Genomic DNA, 24065 nt, shown 5'->3' on the forward strand with positions numbered 1-24065 from the left:
AAAATCATCTCAGGGGATTTCTATCCAAACCTGTCCACGCTGAGTTGCTCCAACAGTGATGATTCATGAGGCAAAAACAATCCAAATAGATTTTGAAAAATGTTTATTCTTGTTACCTACAGAAAAAAACAATCAAAGGAAGAGGGGGAGACATGGACAGAAAAGGAGACTTTATAGAAAAAGAGCTGGGCAACATTACTTTGAGAGGAATGAAAGCAGTATTACAGCATCCGTATTAATACAATCTATTATTTTCAAATCCAACGCCTTAATGTGCAGTAGAAACACCTGAAACAGAGCTTCAGCTTTCATACACCTGGAAATCACCTGAATATTCTTCAAGGAATTTCCAAAAAAAAAAAAAAAGCCTTCAATCATTACTGACAGTCTCTTCTGGACACTGTACAAAGCTTATGCTGCAGAGAGGGAGAGATTAAAGGCCAACTCTTTGGTGCAAACTACTGTACACACTGGACCTGGATCCACATATAGTTTGACTGTTAATGCGAGAAATGATACATCAAGCCTTTCTTACTGGGCAAAAAGTAAACCAAGTATGAAACAGCAAGTTTTCTTTTGCCAGCTTGTGCATGAAGCAGAGAAGGAATCTGCATGTTGTTCACATTATCATGTTCCAAGTGCTTTTTTTCCCCAGGACAACATAAAACAATGTTGAAACGAAGAATAATACCTGTAATATGACAAATCTGCAATTTCTGAGTGTGATTTCAGATCAGTCTCCTTTCTTCCTGTCCAGCCTGTATACAAATGTACAAAAGTGTTTTTTTTTCCCCAAGGACAAAGCTTACTTAGTGCTAAGAATGATACTAGTTTCTCTTCATGCCTGTTAGCATTACACAGCTATTAATTCGAAGAATTAACAAAGCTAAAGGCATAAAAGCTGGCATGGCAAACTAGAGTACACACAGATTTGGCTTTATCAATGATCTAAAAGATAATGGTATGTGATTTTCATGGCAATGTTTGAGTTTTCATTGACATCTTGTCAACTTCCTTTTAAATCCATCCATTAACTATCTAAAAGTACCACAAGATCGGACAAAATAACGTGCTGCAGAGAAAGAGCTGGAAAAAGAAGAGAAATAACAAAAGGAAAAAAAAGTAGATAAGTATGCAGCCAGTAAAAAAGAGCCATAAATACAGGAAGAAGACGACCTTGGGTTCCCTCTATAACCAGTGTAATCCATCATTTTCTGGACAAAGACTCAGCAGCAGTCTCTCTCTTATTATGTGTAGTTAAGTGTGTGTTGGAGCATCTGAGAGCCATGACAGGAGGATGCAGGCACGATGCAGTCACAGGCTCTTGCAGACATGAATGTGTTTTGTTTACTGTATGTTTTTGAGGCCAGAATCTTCAAACCAAATGGATCCTTTCACAATATTAGGGGTAAAGGTGTGCATGGGCGGCCTCTAGGATGTGAGCCATGGATGGGAGAGGCACTGGGCTGCTGTGGCCCTCCTTTCAGGCACCAGGTCCAGCATGGGCAGCAGGAAGCTGCTGAAGTTGTAGGCCTCCTCTTTAGACCACTCGTACTTTTCTACTAACACGTCGAGCAGACCCCACGGCTTCAGCTTGGTAATGTGACGCAGGTCGCCTGGGAGAAAAGGCATTTAAAATACATTTCAATAATTACAGCGATGAATGTTAGGGTATTATGTAGTATTTAAAGATAGTTATTGACTCTCTGGGATTGAAATAGCTGAACTGGATTTAATTTGCAAGTTCTGTCCTCAAACGGAGCAGGTGGTTGTTCCCTTGAGTCATCAGGTGCTCAGTCTGAAACAGTAACTTTTGCACTGCATACCTGAGTTTATTTTAAGGACACTCTGGATTTAGCGACAGAAGACAGCTGGTGGTGAGGCGGGTGTGTTTACCTTTCTTAGTGAAAAACTCCTTGGAGTATTTGCCTGACAAGATCAGCTTCCGAGGAACTTTACCCAGCAGCTCGATGATCAGCGCTATGTGATCTACAGGGAGACAAGACAAACACACAGAGGAAAATGAGAGAATTTAGTCCTTTCCGACTAATGTAATCAGTCACCATTGTCACAAGTATTTGGTCTTCGCTCTGTAGATTTTTCAGTCTATGATGCCTCAGATAAATCTGTCATTAACAATCATTTCAGCATGTCTAGCCATTATTACCCTGTAGTTAGAGCCTGTAATCTTACATTTTGATGGCACTAACCTTCATCTCTGGAGTAGTCTTCTCCAGAGTGGGGTTCAAACAGATAGTCTCCAGTGGCAAGTTCAAAGGCCTGAGGAAAAAACACACATGAACTCAACAACAGGTAGATACAGAGTAGTATTTGAATAAACCTAAGTATGGATTTAAAGCATGTGTGTTTGTGCATCTTGTCATGATTCTTCAAAATCCTTTCAGAGGATTGTAGATTCAGTCTGAGGGTCAGTGACCATCTCCTCTCCATTAACAATGAAGGCTTCTCTGTCTTTTTATACTTCCCTCCAACAACAGCCATGTGTCTGTGTGTTTGAAGGCTGTTTTTAAGGAAAAGTTTTCCAACTCCTGATCTACAATCAGGCTTTAATTAATTCAAATATTCCTGTGTAGGCAGCAAGGTCAAACTTGAGGTCAAACTCAGTTAGTGGCGGTCAAGCTCCTCAAGAGGTACAAATGAGCCAATAAAGGAGGAGACGAAGAAACTCTTAAGGCTATACACATTATGTTTTGGTGCAAGGTGTGAGGTGAACATGGTGTAACAGTTTAATTACTCCACAGGGTACCTTAAAAAGTTTAAATAACTTCAGTTTGTCTTTCCAGCAGGTGTTTATGGCATCAGTTCCTTACAGTTCTACAGGCATTTGTATGTGTTTGTATCTGTTTACCATGCAGGCTGTGCTCCAGATGTCTGCTGGTGTGCTGTAGCCGGATCCTATCAGCACCTCAAGCGAGCGATACTGCCGTGTCTGGATGTCATCTGTGAAATGCTTATGCTGTGGAATGGAGGGAGGAAAAGGAAAAGGAGAGCCATTTTTTAAAAAATTGTTTTTTATTATTCAAATAGGTCATATTTAAAGCACAGGGAAAATTTACAGTGGACAGACCTTTCAAGTTACCGGTAAGATTCCTGAATTTAAAAAAAAAAAAGTGCTAATGTATATTTGTACTCACCACCCAGCAGGCGTTGCCCAGGTCAGCAATTTTAACCTGCAGCTTGTCAGCATTGATAGGCTCCAGCGGGTTTACCAACATACTGCCTGATGCTCCTGTTAAAGAGAGGAGAGGAGGGAGACAGAGACAGAAGAGGATGATGTGGAAAAGAAGGGGGAAGGATGACGGAAACAATTAGACACATGGGAGAAAACAAAGACAGTATGAGCTAATTGGTTTTGTTTTGTTTTTTGTCCTTCCTGTTAAGGGAGATGCTTTTGTTTGTCTGAGTCACTGTCATTGTTTTTTGTTGGTGGTGTTCTACTTGGTTAACAAAAAAACAAGCATAAATAACAAAACCCATCTTCGGGGTGGGCATTTTGTGAATCATAAATATAAACCAAAACTTGAGGCTGCTACTTTGCAAGTATGAGAGCTTACAGTTCACAGTAGAGGGTTTCTCCACCAAGTAATCGGTTAGCGAAAACAATATATGTACTGCATCTCTTAGCTTTACTAACAACCTTTGTTTTCTAATACAGCCTGCTCACCTCCGTCTCTTTCTGTAAACTGTACAGCCGGTTGGTGGGATACTACAGCTGAAGCTATACTGGATTTTTTTCCCCCTCAGTGTAATGGATATTGAACTGATGTGCATACTGAAACACATTATGATTTACACTGGACTGTATGTGCTGTTATACACCTTTAATAAACTCATGTTGTTGAATATGACATCAAATAATTCCTGAAGTATCCCTATCCGTAATTCTGCAGAATTCCTGGAGTGGCCACATATTCAAACAAGATTGTTAGTTTGGGGAAATGTGTAGAAACATGCATAAGACATCCAAAACCCAAAACATTGTTTTTAACCAACCATTTTGGCCGTCTTCCTCATCATCCTTTCTTTTGTTTTCCCCGAGAGTATCCATCTCCTCCTCCTTCTTCTCTGCCTTATCTCCCTCCTTTAGCTCAACAGTGACAGAGTCTGGGCTGAGAGAAGCTGGGAGCTGCGGTGGGTCGAGGTTGGGGTCCATGGATGAACCGTTACAGGTCTGGCGGTCTTCTTTGTTAGGTAATGTGTCGTCTGCCTCTGTTTTGGTTTCTGGTTGGTTTGCGTTCTGTTGGTCCTCCAGTTCCTCTGTGGACTTCTTGGTCCTGTGTACCTGGCTCTCCGGGCTGGCCTCGCTCTCCTGTGTGGAGGCGTGGCCATTGCAGTTCACTTCCATTCTGTTCTCCTCCTCGGCTGCATCCTCTCTCTGTTCATTTCCCTCAGACATCTGCTGGGGCTGCTCGTCGGGAGTCGAGTCTATAGCAGAGAGAAGCGTGGATTATTTAACTCAATTTCATTCTTTATCAAGATACACGTTTATTGATTAGAGCTTATCCCAGATATTATCTGTTCTTTCTGAATAGTTTTTAATCCATAAATTCAATCAAAATCTTTAAATTAAATTGAATCCAGTCAATCACCTGTGATAGTATGGTTAACAATGTCCTGCAGTGTGGCAGACATAGAGAGGGTAGTAGAGGAAGTTGTATCTTCTGTGGTCTCTGTCGTCGTCTCCTCATCCTCCTCCTCCTCTCCTCCTTCGGGTGTTGCTCCTCCCTCCATCTCCTGGATCCTTTTCTCCAGCAGCTCCGCCTGCTTCTTCTGCTTTTTCTTCATCTTCTTCTTTTTGTTCTTTGACATTTTGGCCACCTTGGCAAAAAGAACAAGAGGAGAGAAGTTTTTATTCTGACCTGACTCGCAAATGTATTTTGCACAAAGTCCTTGTATCACTTGATGACAACATAACTTACTGGTTTGGGTGCTGGGGCTGTGCTCACTGTAGGAAACAGGAAAAACAAGAGGATTACATTAGTGAACGACATATGTGGCATATCCATCGCCTCTCTATAATTAGTATTCTGCTCGGGTGGCTGAGTTGATTCACACCAAGCTGTACTAATAGACTGTGTCTGCGGCGACACCGGGCTCAGCGGGAGTCACACACTCCTCTGAGCAAGCTGGTAATTTCCATAACCAATCTAGTGGTGACTCATAGCAACACACAGTGAACCGCTCCTCTTTTATTAGCAACTTAAACATGCTTTTAAGTCAGAATCCTCAAGTTTATGAACACTTACTATATATCACACACACAGGATTAAATCATAGAGCTGGAAAATCATCTTATTCCCAATTTATGGCCCATTTGTGCCTCTTGACAACACTATATTGAAAACATTTTAGGGCTGCCCCCTAAAAGTCGCTGAGACGATAAATCAGTTGATAAATCCCTGAGTCATCTGGCATTTTTTCAGGCGAGTCGCTGCCTTTTTTTTGACACGTCATTATACACAGAGTAACACAGCGTGACAGCATGACAGGCTGCAAACTTTTACAGATTCTTGTCACTAAATGACCTAAATACACAACTGTGATGGAAACAGAGAGAAATAATGGAGACAGAGGACAGTGCGATACAGAGCGGCTGTTTCCTGCTCCAAGCTCACAGCTCCGGTGTTAAATGCAGTGAAGTCGGCTAAACTCCTGTTTAAAAAGACATAACAAGCGTCTCTTCCGTCTCCTCCTCTACCATCCAGTGTGATTGACTCATCAGCTGACAGCGCTGTCAGCAGCCGGCAGGAGAGACACTCTGTGCTGCGCTTGGATTTTATAACTGCACTGATACCAGGACGCACACGTTTTATTTCTCTGATTGGAAATCTGATGTTTTCACATCACAGATGATGAACAACAGCATTAAAACACGAGTCTTACAGATAAAACATGAGACTCATGTTGGCTGTGTGCCTGATTGTACTGTAACTGCAGTAACTGGGCGGAGACATGAATAATATTCTCATAGGAGGCTGTATTGAAAAAAACAAATTTATAATGTTATGCTGTTTAGTATGTAGAAAAAAAAATAACAGCTACAACAAGTATAGAGAAATATACACATCACTGTCCCTCCTGCCTTCCGAGTCGATGCATTGGTCTAAAGTGCCGACTGTGAAAATCCTGAGATGGGGACAGCCCTAAAATATTTATTAATTAAATGAACAGTTTGAGTCATGTTTAAGTATGTTAACAATTATTGATGATAAGGGCTTATATTTGAGCAGTGAACTACTGAATAAGTAAAATGTCAATCAATCTATGGAAAGCACTGGACCAGCTGAAAAATCTAAACAGCAAACCTTGTCAGAAAGTTGTCAGAAAAATGCAGACGAAAGCACAAAACTTGCTTAGAGGAGCACTGAGAAGGGAAAGGTTGTGACCTGCAGAACCGGAGGGAGGTGCAGCGCCAGTCTTCTGCCACTGCGTCGCTTCGGCGGCCATTTTCTTGATGTAGGGCTCATTGACAGTCAGAAGAATATTCTCTGGTTTGATGTCTGTGTGGATGATCTTACACTTAGTGTGGAGGTAGTCTAAACCCTGAAGAACCTGCAGGGACAGACCATAAGAGTAAAGCATGTCATGACAACTGTAGAATTCCTCAACCCATCAGGGGTGTTGTGGTTTTAGACTACACCCAAATAAGTGAAATACTTCTTAAATGTTATTATTATAAAAATACAGTTAATACTGTCTCGCAAAGATGCACTAGTATTTTATTTTTGCCAGTGTTTGATAGCACTGACCTGTCTGACACTGCACCAAAACCAAAGCATGAAAAGACTATTTTCCCATTTGAAGGGTGATTAATGATTTAAGTGATAACTTGTTTTCGTGCAGCTTTACAGTACCTGTCGTATGATGCTTTTCACACAGGGCAGCGGCAGGCCTTGATAATTTGACTTGATGATCCACTTCAGTAGGTGGTATCCCAGCACCTCAAACACCATGCACACATCTGAGATCCAAAGTCAAGGACTAATGGAACAGGACTTCTAATCTGACTTTAAATCTGAGCAAATTAGAGTTTTCGAAACCGACAGTGGACCTAAGCAAGTAAAACTGATAAAGCACACACACACACAACATACACACAACATACACATATCTACATCATTTTTTGTTGGGCAGCTGATTTAAAGTACAAATTCTTGTATTTGATACACAGATAACTAGATTTTGCAGAAGCAAAGCTTGACAAGGACTGTTTTCCAGGCACATACTTTGACTTTAATAACCTTTCATGGTTTTTCCATGACTGTGGTAACAATTTTTCTATATACGCCACAAAAGTTAACTTTGATTTCCAGAGGATGCTTGGGCGTACTGCCTGAACACACAGCTGTAGACTGGATGGCGTGGGAGAGAAAGGGATGGCACAAGTGTCAGTGCATCAGGGACTGTGACACTTAAGGACGTGCCAAAGCACACAGCTAGATGCACATCTGTGAACCACAAATAGCGGAGAAGGGTGTGAATCTGGGGGTGTACTAAAACTGAAGTAGACTTTAGAGAGCCAGATAGAGGACTCAATAATTCTGGCAGATCTTTGGCTCATCTTTTAAAGTAATGCGGACAAATGTTGCCCCCGAGGTGATGCAGTCTTACCCTTGGATACTAACACTAAAGTAGCTATTTGGCCTGGAATGAGTGTAATCAGTATGTCCAAGCTGTCACATTAAGACAGCAACAGTGGGAAAGACAAAAATGGAAAGACGCCAAGCAATTAAGTTGCTATTGTTGCACTGTTTCCTTCCTTCACAGAATGACGGGTCACGACAGCTCCTGCAAACCCTCCACCATGTTAACTAACAGTTAGCAAACTGGTCAGTATGCACCATCTTAAAAGGCACTCAATTTAGTACATTTTGTATACAGTCATATGTGTCAAATGTTATCTTTATTCAGTTTATGAACAAGATATCTCTTTGCAATAGCTGCAACTTAAAACTGTGGACAATAATATTGTATCTATTACTGTATTGCTGTATGATTAGATGTGGTGAAGAATGTAATGCATATTAGGAAAACTATAAAGTAGATTTTTGTATTTTAGGAAGACGTGAGATGTCACTTCTTCACAAAACAACAGAGGATACGAGTGCCATTCATGCCAGAAATTTTGAAGTCGTCTAGAAGCTGCACCACTTTCTCTCTGCTGGGGTCACTGGGATCTGTGTTTCTCACCTGGAAAACACAGACACACATACACACAATTGTAGGAGTTGTGGGATTTGAATATAACTCTGTGAAAATAGTAGTCTTGATGACTGAGTGTCTTACAGATTTGAGCAGCTTGATCTCATCCAGGGCCGTCTCTGTATAATGTTCAGCACTTTTCACAACCTTCATGGCCACAAAGCGCTTGTCCCTGAAAATTACACACAAACACACACAATCAGTAATTTCACTCATCACGACCACATAAGCTTCTTACAAGAAAGACGACACCAGGCATTTAGAAACCATTATACCATATATTATACCATCATTTCCTACAGGTGCATGATACTCAGTTGTTGCTGATCAAGTTTTATATAATTCTCATGCATATAATCTATAAATATTACATATGTAGGCGACAACATGGCTGAAATTCCTGGCTCTTTCTGTAACTTACTTATGAATACACACAGCAACCCTTAGCTCTACATGCTAGTCGGTCACTTCAACACTATTGAGAGAACACACTTCTTTGCTATCAGCAACTATGGCTTCATGAAGTCCACTAATTCTGTACATTTCTGTCCAACTTCCACATAGTTAAGCGGAGTCAAGAGGAGCCAACTTACTGGATGTCCCAGGCCAGCCACACAGTGGAGAAGTGCCCCCAGCCCAGTTTACGGATCACATGATATCTCCCGTTGAACAGATCTCCAATCTTCACATGATGATATCCACCTGTCCGAAGAAAGATATACACAGATCTGCTCATAAATGTTTTTTATTATTGTATATTGTGTGTGTGTGTGTTTAAATTAAGGTAGACTGCAGCAGGGTTTGAGTCCCACACATAAATATGCACACAGCTGTTTTGCAAGAGCATATTTCAGTCTTCTCATAATTTTAATCAGGTTTAGTCCAAGTTCATCTGTGTGTTATTACTGAAATATATTTCAATCCTGATAACAGTGAACTATGTGAGTCAATGCACTAAATGGACTCAAACATACACAAACACATTAGATATCTGAAGAGAAAACTGGAATGAGATTCGTACCCCTGCAGTAGTCGTTGGGGTCCTCCTGCTCATCGTCATCAGAGCCCAGGATCTCCTCGTCCTGCTCTGGGAGGGGAGAGTCTGCCTGACCCGGCTGAGAGCCGCCTCCACGACCATGAGGCTCTGGTCTGGGAGAGGAAGAGATATGGTGAGATTAAGAGGAAGAAATTGGAAAGGCAGGCGAGGAATGCAAAAGACAGGAAGGAAGGAGGGAAGTGCAAAGGGTGACAGTGGGACAAAGGGTTAAAGACGTTGTTGGAAAGGCCCAGAGAGGAAAAGAGTGATGCTGAGACGACAGAGTTACAGATTCGAGAACGTGGTTTCCATATCTCATTTTCAGAGGCAACGCACCCTACGCTTTAATCCAAAGAAACTCATAAGCGATATAGTAGATAAGGATCAATTCTAATTTCACCAAAATCACAAGCAAGCAAAGATCCCATTTGATATTTCTGTGAAAACAGAACAGTCGTGTAAGCACAAAAGGACCAAAACGAAGAGCAGTGAACATTGTATTTAAAAAAAAAAAGAGAAAAAAAAGTAAAAAAAGAGTACTGTAATGCTATGAGCTGCTACTCTGACTCTGAGATATCAATACTGAGAAGATCTGAAGATCAATCAGAATCTAGCATTGATACGGGAATGTTTCTGTTACAAAACTATGTCCAGAAATCACAGCAGCCATGTCTCAAAAAGACTAAAAGTCTACGGCCACGCTAACAGCTCTGTAAATGCTAACATGCTGATGTTCAGCAGGTATAGTGTTTACCATGTTCACCATCTTATTTCAGCATATTAGCATGCTAACATTTGCTACACCAAATACAGCTGAGGCTGATGGGAATGTCATTAGTTCTGTAGGTTTCGGGCTAGTGTGGCTAAAAAATATGTATCAAGTTAAAGTGACACATTTTTTGGAAGTTGTGATGGATGTTTAGATATTTCCAGCAGCTTCGAGAATATAACTGCAGATCATTTTAAATCGTGTCCAACTCTGTAACTGACACCAGTAACAGCTTAATTGAAGTGGTGGCTTTAAGGGTATCTTACACAGCAGCTTTCTGTAAACATGTTTAAATACCAGAGCCATTTGTTGATGGTTTCAGCCCTAAGAAGGCCGACAGGAGCATCCCTATTATTTAGTCACTCTAAATTAGTCAGCATTTGGGGTAAACTGCTGAAAAATACTGATAAGTTTAGTTAGATGTGTGTTTTAAGAACAAATCAAAGTGTCAAAATGCATGTACATACAAGAAATGTATACATGAAGCTACAGTTTTCTTTTTGACTGGCTATTCACTACATTTTGTTGAAAACACTGACATTATAAGGCTGCAGGTTTGCACACATAAACTCAGAAAGGCTCAGACAGAGACATCACGTCACCTGTGGAGGCCACAGAAACAGTGCAGTAGTAAAGTGGATCAGACCAGCTAAGTGACCTGGTTATGAGAGCTGCTGCAGCGCTGGACATTTTCAACTCATAAATCGTTTCTCACCTCTCCTGCTCTCTTCGGTCGAGAAAGTCATTTTAAGCTGTGGCAAAAATAGCAGACACTGGACTCGGGAACTGCATATTTTTCCCCTCGAGCAGCTCCTTAATTGTAACAACAGTGAGCAATAAAAGCTTCATAACATTTTAGTACCACCAAATATTAGGAAATCTGAGGGGTTGTTTTCAAAATGTGTCTATACATTACTTTTGCTACATCACACAATGTCATTTGATAAGTTGTTATAAAAACGATTATGGCCGCTTTGAATCCAGCTTGTAGTACTTTTGCTTTCAAGTATTAGTAAGAATGAATTAATATTTGGTCTAGAACTTCCGTCTGACACACATGATCATTATTAAAAAGTGAATTTTGAATGAAATTAAAACAAATCAGCCAAAGATAAGCAACATTTTTTTCTTTCAAACCCACCAACTGAGGCTGGAGCATCACCACAAAGAGTCCTTCGACCAAGACCTAATATCATTAAACATTAATTGCTGAATAACTGATGGTGATTCAACAATGCTTAAATGAGCAGATTGTGTTGTGTGAAACTGAACATGGTGGATTAAATTATTAAAGCTAATTCTCCAGTTGCTCATAGAGGACAGCTCACTGGAAGCTGACAGAGACTGTGTGTGTTTCCCTAAAAAAAAAAACCACAGGGTTGGAAATCAAACAAGTAAAACAAGCAGCCTGTGTAGATGGTGAAGGTGTAGCATGTCACTACTATCAGCACTCCAGAGGAAAGCATCCAGCTGCTCCAGCTGCACGTAGCTGCGTCAGTCAATAGAACATGACATGAAGGACTTGCGCACAAGTCCAATTACTGTCCCACATAATCATCTTTAGAGCTCAAACAATTAATCTATCAATCAATTGATGCAAAATTAATTCACAACTATTGTGATAAATGATTAGGTCCTTTTTTTCAAGTTAACATTCACTGTTTCCAGCTTTTCACTGTTTTATATCATTGTAAACTGAGTGTATTTGTGTTTGAACTGCTGATTTCAAGACGTCACCCCAGGCTTTTGGAAACTGTGATGTGCATTTTTCACCATTTTATGGAGCAACCAATAATCGAGAAAATAATGGCCAGACTAATTTATAATAAAAATAATCATTAGTTGTCCTTGTTTTTGTGATGTGTTTGGCTGATTATTCACTTTTGGATCAACTGAACACTGTTTGGTGTGTTGAAGCAGCTGCACACTAGGTGCTGTCCATGGTGCTGAAGGAAGAGACTGAACTGTCACCAGACCCTCACCATCAAGTCACAAAGACACATGACCAATGAACAACACAGACACAGATCAACCAATCAGTAACAGCTATGGCCACACCCCCCCCCCCCCCTCTTTAGGCCAACCAGTATGAAGCAATTACATGTATCATCTAAACCAAATGCAATTTCATACAAATTCCTCTTCATCTTTCAGCAAAATAAGCTCAACTTCTGCTTGGCTTGTTGCTTGCTGCTTAATGTTGTCTTAACACAAACAGCTGCACAAAAACTAAATTTAGATTTGATAAAAATGCTAAATCAGGAAACAAGACTAGGAATCTGGGCCAGCATTCCTGCACAGAAGGCATTATTATCCATTTCTTTATGTTTGAGTCCTAATAATGCTTTACTGTATTCATGCAGAGGATGGCTGTGCAGGTAAGAATGGCCAACAGCTTCCGGCAAGAAATCATGTTATGTCTATGCAGCATGAACAGATGTTGTCTTCACAGGAAACACTGTTTTTCTTAACAGCATTTCAATCCTCAAATGAACTCTCAGTGGTCTTCCATACAAACTGCATATGCACATTTGGACTTGAGTTATTGAGTCAAATGGAAAACACTGGAGATGGTGCTGAGGAGGATTTACAGCTAATTAAAGCAAGTTAGATATGATCTCTTAAGCTATGAGAGGGTCTAAGCAGCTGACTTTGCCGTACATCCAATCGAAGAAAACAGTTTACTGGGAACTGTCACTGCCTCTAAAACAGTAATTTAACGGTGGAGGCAACAAATTCAGTTTGATTATTTCGGTTGAGGGTACTTTGTTGTGATCTGCCTGCAAACAGTGTAAAAGTCATTAGGATTAGCATGGCTAGCTAATCAGTTCATTGGCTTAAGCCTGAGTAGAAGGACCACTTTGGATGCATCTTAGCAAAAACATGCTTACAAAGCTGCGTCATGTTCAGCTGCCTGCTGAACTCTACTGTTTGTGTTACTATTCCTGAGGGGAAACAGGGCAATTATGATGCTGAGATGAAGTCAGAGGTGTAGTGATTAATTAATAAATTAGGTCCTGTGCTACGAGTTAAGTCCATCAGTAAATAATCAGTGTTTGTTAATTCTTCAGAGCAAGGTTTTTGTTTAGATAAGGATTTATGTTGTTATGCTATGACCGATATTAAAAAAAAATCTAAGAATGCAGTTAACGAAGTTGTATCCTGCAACATACAAACCAATAATGATGTATCAGTGATAATCAAAATATCATCCAATAATATGGGCCTGCTGATATTGATTATCTGGTTCATGTGTGTAGGAGGCAACCAAAAAGATTCAGATTTATATTCATGCTTCTACATATTCACCCATCTGCTGTGAGATTTTTCTCTTGATTCTTCAAAAGAAAAAAAAAGGTGTCACTGATGTGGGAAAACTCACATTATTTGATTTGGTCAGAATATTTAAAAAAATGTTTGGGTCTTTTATTCAGTGTGTTTAGATTTGAAAAAGGTAGATCATGCTCTCATTATAGATCGTTGTTACAAAACACAACATTTGTGTGTTTACATTTACGCACACATGGTATATGAATTTATTCAAACACTACCTGGGTCAATCTCCTCCTTGTTTTTCATTGCACTTAAAGTAAAGACAATTTTCCATTTTCTCTCCTGCTTGCTGTCCCTCAAATCCTCAAACACAAAAGCGTTTGAGTAACAATAACTTCCTGATGAATATTAAAAAAAAGGACTAAAACTGCGCTTTGATGTGCTGGCTAATTTCTGTAATTAAAGCTGTGACCAAATGTATTTTCCAACAACCTTTTTTCTCCTGGCAGAGATGATGACAAGATGAAATTAATATTAGCCAACAAAAACTGACTAAATCTCTTCATGTTATTGCTGTTGAAAACAGACATACAAGCGTTTTAAAAGACTGAAGATAAAACACACAAAATATCTTAACATTATTGACGAATGAGATTGACATATATTGTTTAAAATCTGGCTCACAAAGTTTTTATTGACTAATATATTGACCTAAAATAAGACATTTAAAATACAAACTGTTTTCATTGACTAAAAATAGATTTAAATGTTGGTGATTCTTCATGGCTATGACTAAAACGTCCAGTTTTTTTCTGTTGAATTTATTAGTAAATATTTAAGATAAAGCAACATGAACATAGGTACCTTCAAGGACTAGATCTAAAAACAGCTTCCAAAATTAACACTATGTTCAGTAAGTAGAGGGCAAAAAGACATGAAGAAGAAAGAGAGAGAAGAAGAAATACAGAGTTATGTATGACTTAAAAACAACATTTTGAATTCAACAGGAGCATTCCCACATTCAAAGCCAACACACTGTGCCTTTCAAGTTTGTGCAGGCGAGTGTTTTCTCTCACCGCGGTACACTGACAGTTAGACAGAGACAGTTCAATGCCCTCTGTCCACCAGATAACAACAACATGAACAATCAGGATACTTCAAGGACTACTGCAACAATCAAAACACCTGGACCTAGTGAGCAATATATCAATAAGACATCGATATCATGATATGAGACTGTTCCAGCTGTTCTATTATTTACCTTTTCCCACTTAGTCATTATATCCACAGTACTGGTGATCATTTATCAAAAATCTCATGGTGTAAATATTTTGAGAAAGCACAAATAGTCATCTCTACAATATTGTCGCAATATCAATATTGAGGTATTTGGTCCAACATATTGTGACATTTGATTTTGACCGTATCACCCAGCCCTTCCTGGATCAGGATGACCTGAAAACGTCTCTGGCTGTCACGACTGCCCACACACACCCACAGCACTCTTACCTGCAAGATGCACGGATGCCCATGGGACGTGATGAAAAGAGGACAGGAGAGGAGGAGAGGAAAAAGTGCAGGTGTTAAAAAAATCCTCTCACTCCATCCGCTGGGTGAAAAAAGAAAGAGGGCTCAGAAGAGGACCAGGAGAGTGAAAAGTAGAGTGGAGGAGGAGAGAGCGATCACTGGTGATAACTGAAAAAGCAGAGATTACAGAGGAAGGGGGGTGGCAAACAGAATGAGAAAAGGAGGGAAGAAAGATGAAAGAGAAAGAGGATGGAAAGGAGCAGAGAGTGGGGGAGTACGAGTGAAGAGGGGAGAGGAAGAGGAGACAGAGGAGGAGGAACGTAGAGGCTCTGCTGCAGGCTCTGAGTCCTGGAGCTCAGGGCAACACACTCGCCGACTCTCTCGCTCACTTTTTCCTCTCACAAACACTAACTGCCTCTCTCTCTCTCTCTCTCTCTCTCTCTCTCTCTCTCTCTCTCTCTCTCTCTGTGTCTCTGACCGAGAACTCTCCTTGGCTGTCGTCAGCCTCTGGTCCGGCCCCCTTTACTGACAGCTGGGAGATGATTGGGTGATGCGGCACAGCACTGCATTGCAGGTGAGGGACGACATCAGCACCCCCCTCCTCCTCCTCTGACCAAAACAACACCATTCCTTCTTTCTCCTCTTCATCTGTCCATCATCGTCACCCTCCCAATCTTATATGCCAGCCAGTGTTTCACTCCTTTTTTTTTTTTTTTTTTGCACTGAAACAGCAATGCTACTGAGACAGTTTGTTGCGCACTCATTATGCCCCAGCCTCTGCAGTTGTTGCTCTTCATACTGAAGTGCTAGAAGCCTGTGTGAGGTGTTTCAGTATTTCTCTGCATCTACTCAAAAGTATTTTTAAGAAATGTGTGCCAGAATTTTTCTGTTTTTTTTTTTCTATCTGTACACAACGCCTATCTAACAAATCAAGTTGCACACTGGAGAAGCTTCAGAGAACACCAGAGGCATGAGCCCAAATGTTTGACTGCCATTTCCACTGAATCACTGTCAAATAACTCTTTGGCTTTATCTATATAATGTTTTATAACATTTTTTCACTCTGAAATGTATTATTTGACCTTTTAACTCTTGGAAAGAGTTTATCATGGCAGTATGTGACTTTCATCTCACCCTTATTTTTATTTTTTCCCATCTGTGACTTATTAATATAATCTTCTCTTTCACAGATTATGTTCTTTTATTTTTGCTGATTGTACAGTACTCAAGTTTTGGTTTGACAAATGATAAGCAACACATCTGTTCTCAGGTCTGAGCTGTCAAAGATTTACACAAACATGTCCTCATTCAGAGCCAATGACGAATGATGAAGTACTTCATTATGTGGATCAAGTACAAAAGTGAGTCCTTGTAAGTCATCCGTGCTTCCATCAGAAATGAATATTATTACTATGCAGCAGCAACGGATATCAGTATTGGTGCACCTCCAGATGTTGAGCTAATAGATTTTAACATCCCATTGCGAAATAATACTTTATTGAATTTTGTCAATAACAAAAAAAAATTCTACATTTTATTCAGTGAGTCAAACATCTCCACAGTTGTCTTATGTCAGTGTTGTGTGTTTAACATATTTAGAAACAAAAAAAGAGGCTTAAATAGCAATTACACATGTGAGGTATTTACTAACCACCCTGCTGGGCTCAGTGGTGACACGCAGCACCTCAGAGGCTTGCTCCTCCTCACAGCACAGTTGGCACAGTTTTGTAACTCTGAACAAATCCTGGTGATTCTTGCACGTATTAGTGGCTTGTTTCATATTTTCTAACAAAGATACAACATGTAACATATATCACATGTTAGACAATAGACCTTTTTCCACAGCAGACTTTTTTTTGCATTGCATAGCACGAGAAGCACAGGTGTAATTAATAACATCAATAACGAGCTGCATCCCATTTCAGGGACCTGCTATTGTGCACGCCCTGTTACTGACATGACTTACTGGGAGCTTTAACAGAACTGAGCCATCGTTAACGTGATTAGTGACACCTGTGCTTTTCCTGCTATAATATAAAAAGGTCTTTTTGGTGGCTGTTGGAGGGCATTTTTCTGCTGTCAGCGGATGAAAACTCTTATTATTTTTACAATTAGTCGACCAAGAAAAAATTAATATGCAACTATTTTGATAATCGAATAAATAGTTTAATTATATTTTCAAGCAGAATTGCCAAGAGTTTTCTTTTTCCAGCTCCTTAAATGTAACAGTGTGCCAATATATTTGGATTTTGGACTGAAGATTAGACAAAAAGACATGTGAAGATGTCACCTTGAGCTCTGGGGAGCTGTGATTGACATTTTTTCATCAGATTAATCGCTAATGAAAATAATCATTAGCTGGAGCCTAAGTGACATCAAAAACGAATTAAATAACTACCTTTTTTCACAGGATCACGCGCTAATCCCTTATTTGAAGTGACTTCAGACATTAGATTAGATTCATTAGATTAGAGTTGATGGTCTCAATTTTCATTTTATGATGAAGGAAACTCGTGAACTTCACTTCAAAATAGAAAAACAAGTGCAAGAAAGCTTCTGTCTCTCTCTAAAAGATGGACACTAGATGATAAAGTACACAATGTGTACAATGACACTAATGAGAAAAATAAAGTCCAACAACAATCCCCAATCCAATATTTAACAAACTTGTACACCTCTTTAAACCTTTTCACATTAGCTGGTGCTGAAGCTGTCCTGTGCAGAGTCTCTAACGGTCAGTTTTAGTGCGGCCTGGACCACATTTCCCTATGGGCCATAGTGATTGTGCCAATGAGGGCTGACATCTAATACAGACCCACCACCACTTGACATCTCCATCACTCCTGTGCACACATCTGACGTGACAGCATGTGTCAGCGTCTCCTGGTTTCTCCACCCATCCAGCCCTATCAGATCTCCAGAGCAAAAAGAAACAGGGGCACAGAGGAAGAAAGAGTTCTTGGGGGATGGAATGTGGCCAAAACGTTATATCCTCTCCTCCTCCCCTCCTCACCAACCCTTCAGATATAATCAATGCCAAGTGCCTGGGCAGCAGAATGAAACAGCAGCACTAGGTGACTGTACTTAGGAGCTGAGGGTGCATTGCACAGAAATGGTGTATGTGTGCTGCAGTGTTTTCACTTCAGCACTCCAACACCTGCTTTTTAAGGCATACAAGTGTTTCTGTGTATAGAAATGATGCCTTTTCATTTTTTTTAGCTCCTGAAATGTTCTTAGGTAGCTTTTATTTTCATGTTTGATGCTACACCATTTACACATTGCAGAGCTATGTAGTATGAAGGAAAGTATAATTTTAAGGAACACTATTAAAATGTTTCAGTGATTGCATGACTAATCATACTGAGAGAAAGACACACAGCTGTGTATACAAACCCAGTTAGACTAATGCAGGTTTTTCTTGTACTTCACAAAAAATTAGTCTCTTTGCACAAAAACCTGAAAACCCATCATCTTCATGGCCTGAAGCCACCTGCGTCCCCTTTACATATTTTTTGCCACTGACTTGATGGTTAGTTAACCTGCAGGGTGAGGACAGAGAGCAAGAGAGAGAAATAGAGGGACACAGAGCTGTAGTGGGCTGCAGATGATAAAAGATTTGAAGGCTTATGTAATGAACTGCAGCTATGGCTGAGAGAAAACCCAGAGAGAGAGAGAGAGAGAGTGAGAGATGAAAGCAAAATACAACAGAGAGCAGCAGTGCTGGTAAATACTCTGCAATACAGGCTACTCCTTTTCAGTCTCCTGAATGCACATTTAGTCCTAAAATTACATCTGAGGCACTGAAACAAGTGGTTTCATGTCTGAAGTGATGCAAAAAAAAGATACTGTAAATCACACAAGTGAAAAGGATGAGTTTAGCAATTAGCTCTTTCAACAGATGCCTGCAAAAATCCACCAGGGACATCATCAATCCTGTCCCTGCTCACACACACACACACACACACACACTAAGCAAAACACATGAGCAGGTAGTCAGGTACCTCATAGAGCGACAACAGTCAGCATCTGCTCCTTAATGAAAAATGGATCAGCCCATCAATAAGTCAGCCAAGCTCTGTTTAAACTGGCATCTTTAACACACACACATTCAAACTGAAACACTACTACCCTGACTCCCTACATCACACATTCAACCAGCGGTGCAGACATGAGCAAAGCCTCAAACTTGCTTTCTCTTTCAAGCACACACGCACAAGATTTGTTGTGCTACTCACTTGCATGTGAGACCACTGGCTAGCTTCACCACAGCTGTATTGATGGAGAAGATCCAGTCCAGGAGCCACATGACCCGGGTGACACTATGCTTACAGCTATGTTACAACCAGTCTATAAATGGGCTAAACTGGGTCGAGTGGCACATCAAAGCTAACCAAAGACTGCTGTGACCTGGGTCCAGGTCTGCGCTCAGCTCTCCTCTCCCCTGGCTGTTCAGCTCAACAGTAGCTGCTGCGTCCTCTCAGCACAGCAGCCACAACAGAGCGACTGACACGAAAGAGTGGGAGGGAAGGAACGTGATGGGTGCAAGGGCAAGAGAGAGCGAGACAGAGGAGCGAAGATATTGATTTATGCTTGGATGCTTGTCGCTTGCTTGATGGTAATCGACTGAAATGATGCATTTTCAACTGAGCACTGTATGTAAAATTTGACGTGTAACATTTGGTAGTTTTGCGAAAATGTCAACTTGTCACACAGCGGTGTTTGTTGAGTAGAATAATCCAAGTGGAGCCATACTGTCATCAAAAATTAACGTTAATTCACATTTTGAGTCAGAATGCTGTGAAGACTATGTTGGTGCCATTTTTGTTGTCCCAGAAATAAACTTAAAATTACCACAACAAGTAGGAGAAACCGTAGCCTAGTAACAACAGAAAAGATTAGTCGTCCAGCTATGAGCATCAATTTAGGACGTGATGAGGCTGCTGTGTTTAAGTCAAGCAATTATCTAAAAATGCTAAGCTTTTTTAGATGATTGCATGATTATTGCATGATGATTTTACAATAATTACTGTAAAAAAAAAAAAAAAGGCAGGAGAGGAAATAAGAATGTTATTTATCATCAACATAGACATAACATTGAATATTCAGGGTTTGTGCCAGAGTGAACCATTGCAATAATGTCCACCTTAAAACATGTACAAATACATAACAAGTAGACAACTATACAGCATTCACCACTAAATATAACTACTTTTACCTGTAATGATTAGAATAATAAAAAAAGTAACTTCAGTTACTGAGTAATATGGCTATTATCACTAAATGTGAGCTAAAGTAAATTATTGTGGTTTTCTACATAATTCACAGATGAATTATCAAGTTCTTTGAAGTTGATTAAAATAAAGGGGTGCCCCTTTCTCGACTGTCCAATTTTTGCATCATATGATTTTATCATTTTCTATAAATTCTCTTCTGTAAATTCTCAGAGTAATCGAAAAACAAAACATGTCTGAAATATATCTAATATCAATTCTCATATCATTTTGTCACACTCACAGTATGAACAATTTTCATGGCATGTTTATTCATGGGTGAATGACCGGGTGGGAGTCGGGTTGAAAAGGTTAATAATGTGATGGCTTTATTTGGCCAGAGATAACTGTCAAGACTGCTGAGCGACTAAGCATAAATGAATCTTTATAGAAAAAGAGGTAGGTGGACTGGCGTGTTGGCAGAGAGCAGGGAGATGGGTAACGGTGTGATTAGAGGGATAAGAGCGCAGAGGTTCAGTATATTTATATAGCTCGCCCAGGAGGAAGGAGATGAAAAGTGAGGTGAAGCCCAAACAGGTTGAAGGTTGAGTCTTAAGAGATGTGGAAAAGGGGGACGGAGGGCTGTCTTGCAAATTTACGAGATTATCAGTCGTTATTATTAGTGGTTGGTGATACTGTGGTCGGCAATGATGGAGAGAGTTGATGGAGACAGAGGAGTGAAATAGAGGACGAGGACTGATGAGGAGAATAGAAGAGATACTCTTATCTAACAAGACAAAAATCACATCATGATTTGCAGGTGCAGCGATCAAATATCTTTACTCAGGTAGAGCAAGTAGGTGACTTCAGCACAGAGCACACAGTGGCTTTTTGTTAGACTGGCTCCTTTCCATTATCCACATCTTTATCTTTTTTTTTTGCTTTTTGTTTTTAGCAGTGTTGTCCTGCATGGGGATCTAATGGTGTTTGTTCATTTCAGCACACAACATTTTTTCAAAGGATGTTCATATGGAATAAATTTGCTGTTCTTACAAGCTGCTGGACAATCAGCTTATTTCTGACAGCATTTAGCCTAAGGTAATGTCGACACATCGATAGTGACTAACTATACCTTCGAGTGTCATAAGATAAATAGTTTAACTAAATTTCTAAGTGACTAGGTGCCATTGCCATCAGCTCATGGAAATTTTTATTAATAACTTAATTTTCTTGTTGTTTTTTAGTTTAATAATTTAATCATCCATACTTCTTTGTTTAAACATTTAGTTTTGAACAATAGCAAATTGTTTCATAAGACATGGAAAGCTCCAAAAACGGAGTGGAGTATTTCTCTTCCCTGGGCATCGCCTGTAATGTGTAACCAATAAATGTTTATTCTAATTATCTAATTAGTTGAGAGAACGGTGAAATGCTGGCCTAAACAATGCAACAACTATTACAAAAGAAAACATAAAAAAATCCAAGCAGCTATTCCAAGCGAGGCCATTGAAGACATTCCTGACAGTTCTTGAATAACTGACATTTCAGTCAGATACACACAACAAACTGAGCTTCACAAATCTGATTTAGTGCAAGACATGTAACATTAAACATCTAACAGACATTGCTGAATTAACTCTCATTAGGTTGTTGGAGTGTTGAATTGATTTGGATCTCATCTCTCAGGTTTATTGATACTCTGTCAGCGTTCAGCATAAACAAACAACCTTTCCATTTTACATGTTGGGCTGAACATAACGAGGCTGGTCTGTTGTTTTTGCTGTTGATGTTATTAAAAGCTCAGTTGGCACAAATACACAGTTGGCTCTGTTACCTTTACAGTGTACTCCATTGGAGGTTTACACATTGTCATAATAACTTCAGCCACACGGAGTTGTTGTTGTGTGGTGCCTTGGGGTCGTTTGCATTTTTTTAAACATCATTCTTAGTTTAATTTGCATATAACAGAAGTGGCCCCTACCATCCTGAAGTCAAAGCAGAATACACAACAACAGTTATTGAATGATTTGTCTAACCTCAGATACATTTCACAATACATCACGTGTACCTACAGTACCAGTCAAAAGTTTGGACACACTAATGGGGAGTATACATACCACAAACACACACACACACACACACACACACACACACAAGTCTATATCAGGGTTCAGGTATCTTTCATGTTTTATATGTCAAGTCAAATCCACTTAAAGGGAATCTTTAAAAGTACTGATTGGGATTAAATGCCTGCCATAACCTAAATAATAAACTACTTCAGCACTTGAATGTCAAGGTCATTTGTTTGTATTGATGTAGTTAATTTACTCGTCCTTTAAAGGACCAGTGTGTAGGATTTAGTGTCATCTAGTGGTGAGGTTGCAGATTGCCAACAAATGAATCACCCTCCCCTTCCAAGCGTGTAGGAGAACCTATGGTGGCGGTGAAACTTGCACAAAATGTGAAAGGCCCTCTCTAGACCCAGTGTTTGGTTTGTCCATTCTGGGCTACTGTAGAAACCTGGCGGTACAACATAGTGGCCTCCGTGGAAGGGGGGCCATTCCCTCTGTAGATATAAAGGGCTCATTCTAAGGTAACGGAACCACAATTATTCTTATTTTTGTGGGATTATACACTAATTAAAACACACTTATGAATATTATATCCCTATATTTCTGCCAAGTTTGTTCCGCAAGATGCCACTAAATTCAGACTGCACCTTTACATCATACAAAGTGTTGCAACTCACAAACTTGCTCATAGGTACACTGTGATGCTGCATCTCCCAAAACCTCCAACAACACGCACCTTCACCTGCATGCTGCAAGCAGGGCAACTGCATATCACATCATTTCATGTCAGCAAGTCATTACTAGGAGCAAAGTTTTTCAGCCAAGTGAGAAAAAGCAGTTTAGCAGTGCTCCTGAGTGAACCTCCTGCTGTGTGCTTTCTAGCCAGTAAGTAAACTGTGAGATGAAAACAAACAGGGAGAGCTTTACAACTTACTTTTTGCCAGGTTTTCTGGGCCTTATCCTCTTCTTCCTTGCTTGCATTGCGAGTACTGAAAAGTAGAGGCGAAAAAAATAATAAGGCTTAACGCAACAACTCAACGCCCAACCTCACCCATATACCTCTGTTTCTCCACCTGCTTTAGCTATTTTGTGCTTTTAGAGAAACGTCCGGCCTGCAGGTGCAAAAAAACAACTCGTAGTTACGGGTTATATTAGCCACTATATGTCTGGCAGGTTACTTAGCTGAAATAAAAGCCTCTCAAACAGCTCAGTAAACCGGCCTCGGCGGTGTGTTGCCCCTTATAAGAAGGCATTTTAAGTTAGCTGCTAACAGTAACTTGGTGCTTTTCATTGTAAATACCACACATAGTTTGCCCAGTATCTTGTGGAGCACTGCTACATTTGTTAATAACGCTGAGGACCCTGTTTCTTATTTATTTCACCCAAACCTGTATGAAAGTTTTGGCGCAGACGATCACATGCTAGTCTGATGCTAGAGCTAGCATGCCGTTAACACACTCACTCACACACTCCGCAGAGCGCATGGTCCACTTTTACTTTTCATCAACTGTTACGTGGCTTGTTGAGACATTAGTTGTTACAATCCTTATGAGAATTAATCTGCCAGAGAAATGTCTAGGAAAACAGCGAATGTGTTACAAGTAGTGGGTGTAAAAAAAGCGTTTCAGAGTTGTTAGCAACGTTACCTTTTCTTTCCATGCTGATAACAGGCAGGAGAAGAGTTGCGTTCACGGACTGTTGGAAATGTCGAAAATCTGAAGTGCGCGAAAATGAACGACCCAACAAACAGTGGAATGAGCTACACGGGGCGGAGTGAATAGAAATATGCTGTATTTATTGCATGTATACTGTGTCTGTTGTATTTGTATAGTATCTTTTTGTGAACCGAATATTACCCATTTGGTCATATTGGTTATTTTATAGCTGCAGCACAGCAAACCTTTGAGACGTTCACTTCCTAGAAAGAGTTATGTAGTTAACTAGTTATATGCTGT

The 24065-nt window shown here is 40.0% G+C and overlaps 1 protein-coding gene across 4 annotated transcripts; it reads right to left on the reverse strand.

The window, feature by feature from the left end:
- Positions 1-86: 86 nt before the first annotated feature.
- Positions 87-23855, reverse strand: srpk1b (SRSF protein kinase 1b). Of its 4 annotated transcripts, none has more exons than XM_067587795.1 (16): positions 23757-23855; positions 23045-23099; positions 9245-9372; positions 8817-8925; positions 8308-8395; positions 8124-8211; positions 6876-6982; positions 6408-6573; positions 4941-4966; positions 4611-4839; positions 4015-4446; positions 3156-3250; positions 2870-2977; positions 2211-2280; positions 1897-1989; positions 87-1616 (listed from the first exon to the last, which is right to left on the reverse strand). In XM_067587795.1, the coding sequence occupies exons 1-16, from the start codon at positions 23767-23769 to the stop codon at positions 1432-1434; spliced, it is 1992 nt and encodes a 663-aa protein (XP_067443896.1). In that variant the 5' UTR covers positions 23770-23855; the 3' UTR covers positions 87-1431. The 4 variants fall into 4 exon arrangements, with proteins under 4 accessions (XP_067443896.1, XP_067443895.1, XP_067443897.1 ...); XM_067587794.1 differs by lacking the exon at positions 23757-23855 and adding an exon at positions 23573-23732; XM_067587796.1 differs by lacking the exon at positions 23757-23855 and adding an exon at positions 23577-23731.
- Between the last annotated feature and the right edge of the window lie 210 nt (positions 23856-24065).

The sequence above is a fragment of the Thunnus thynnus genome, chromosome 4, assembly GCF_963924715.1.
Source record: "Thunnus thynnus chromosome 4, fThuThy2.1, whole genome shotgun sequence".
Taxonomy (NCBI): Eukaryota; Metazoa; Chordata; class Actinopteri; order Scombriformes; family Scombridae; genus Thunnus; species Thunnus thynnus.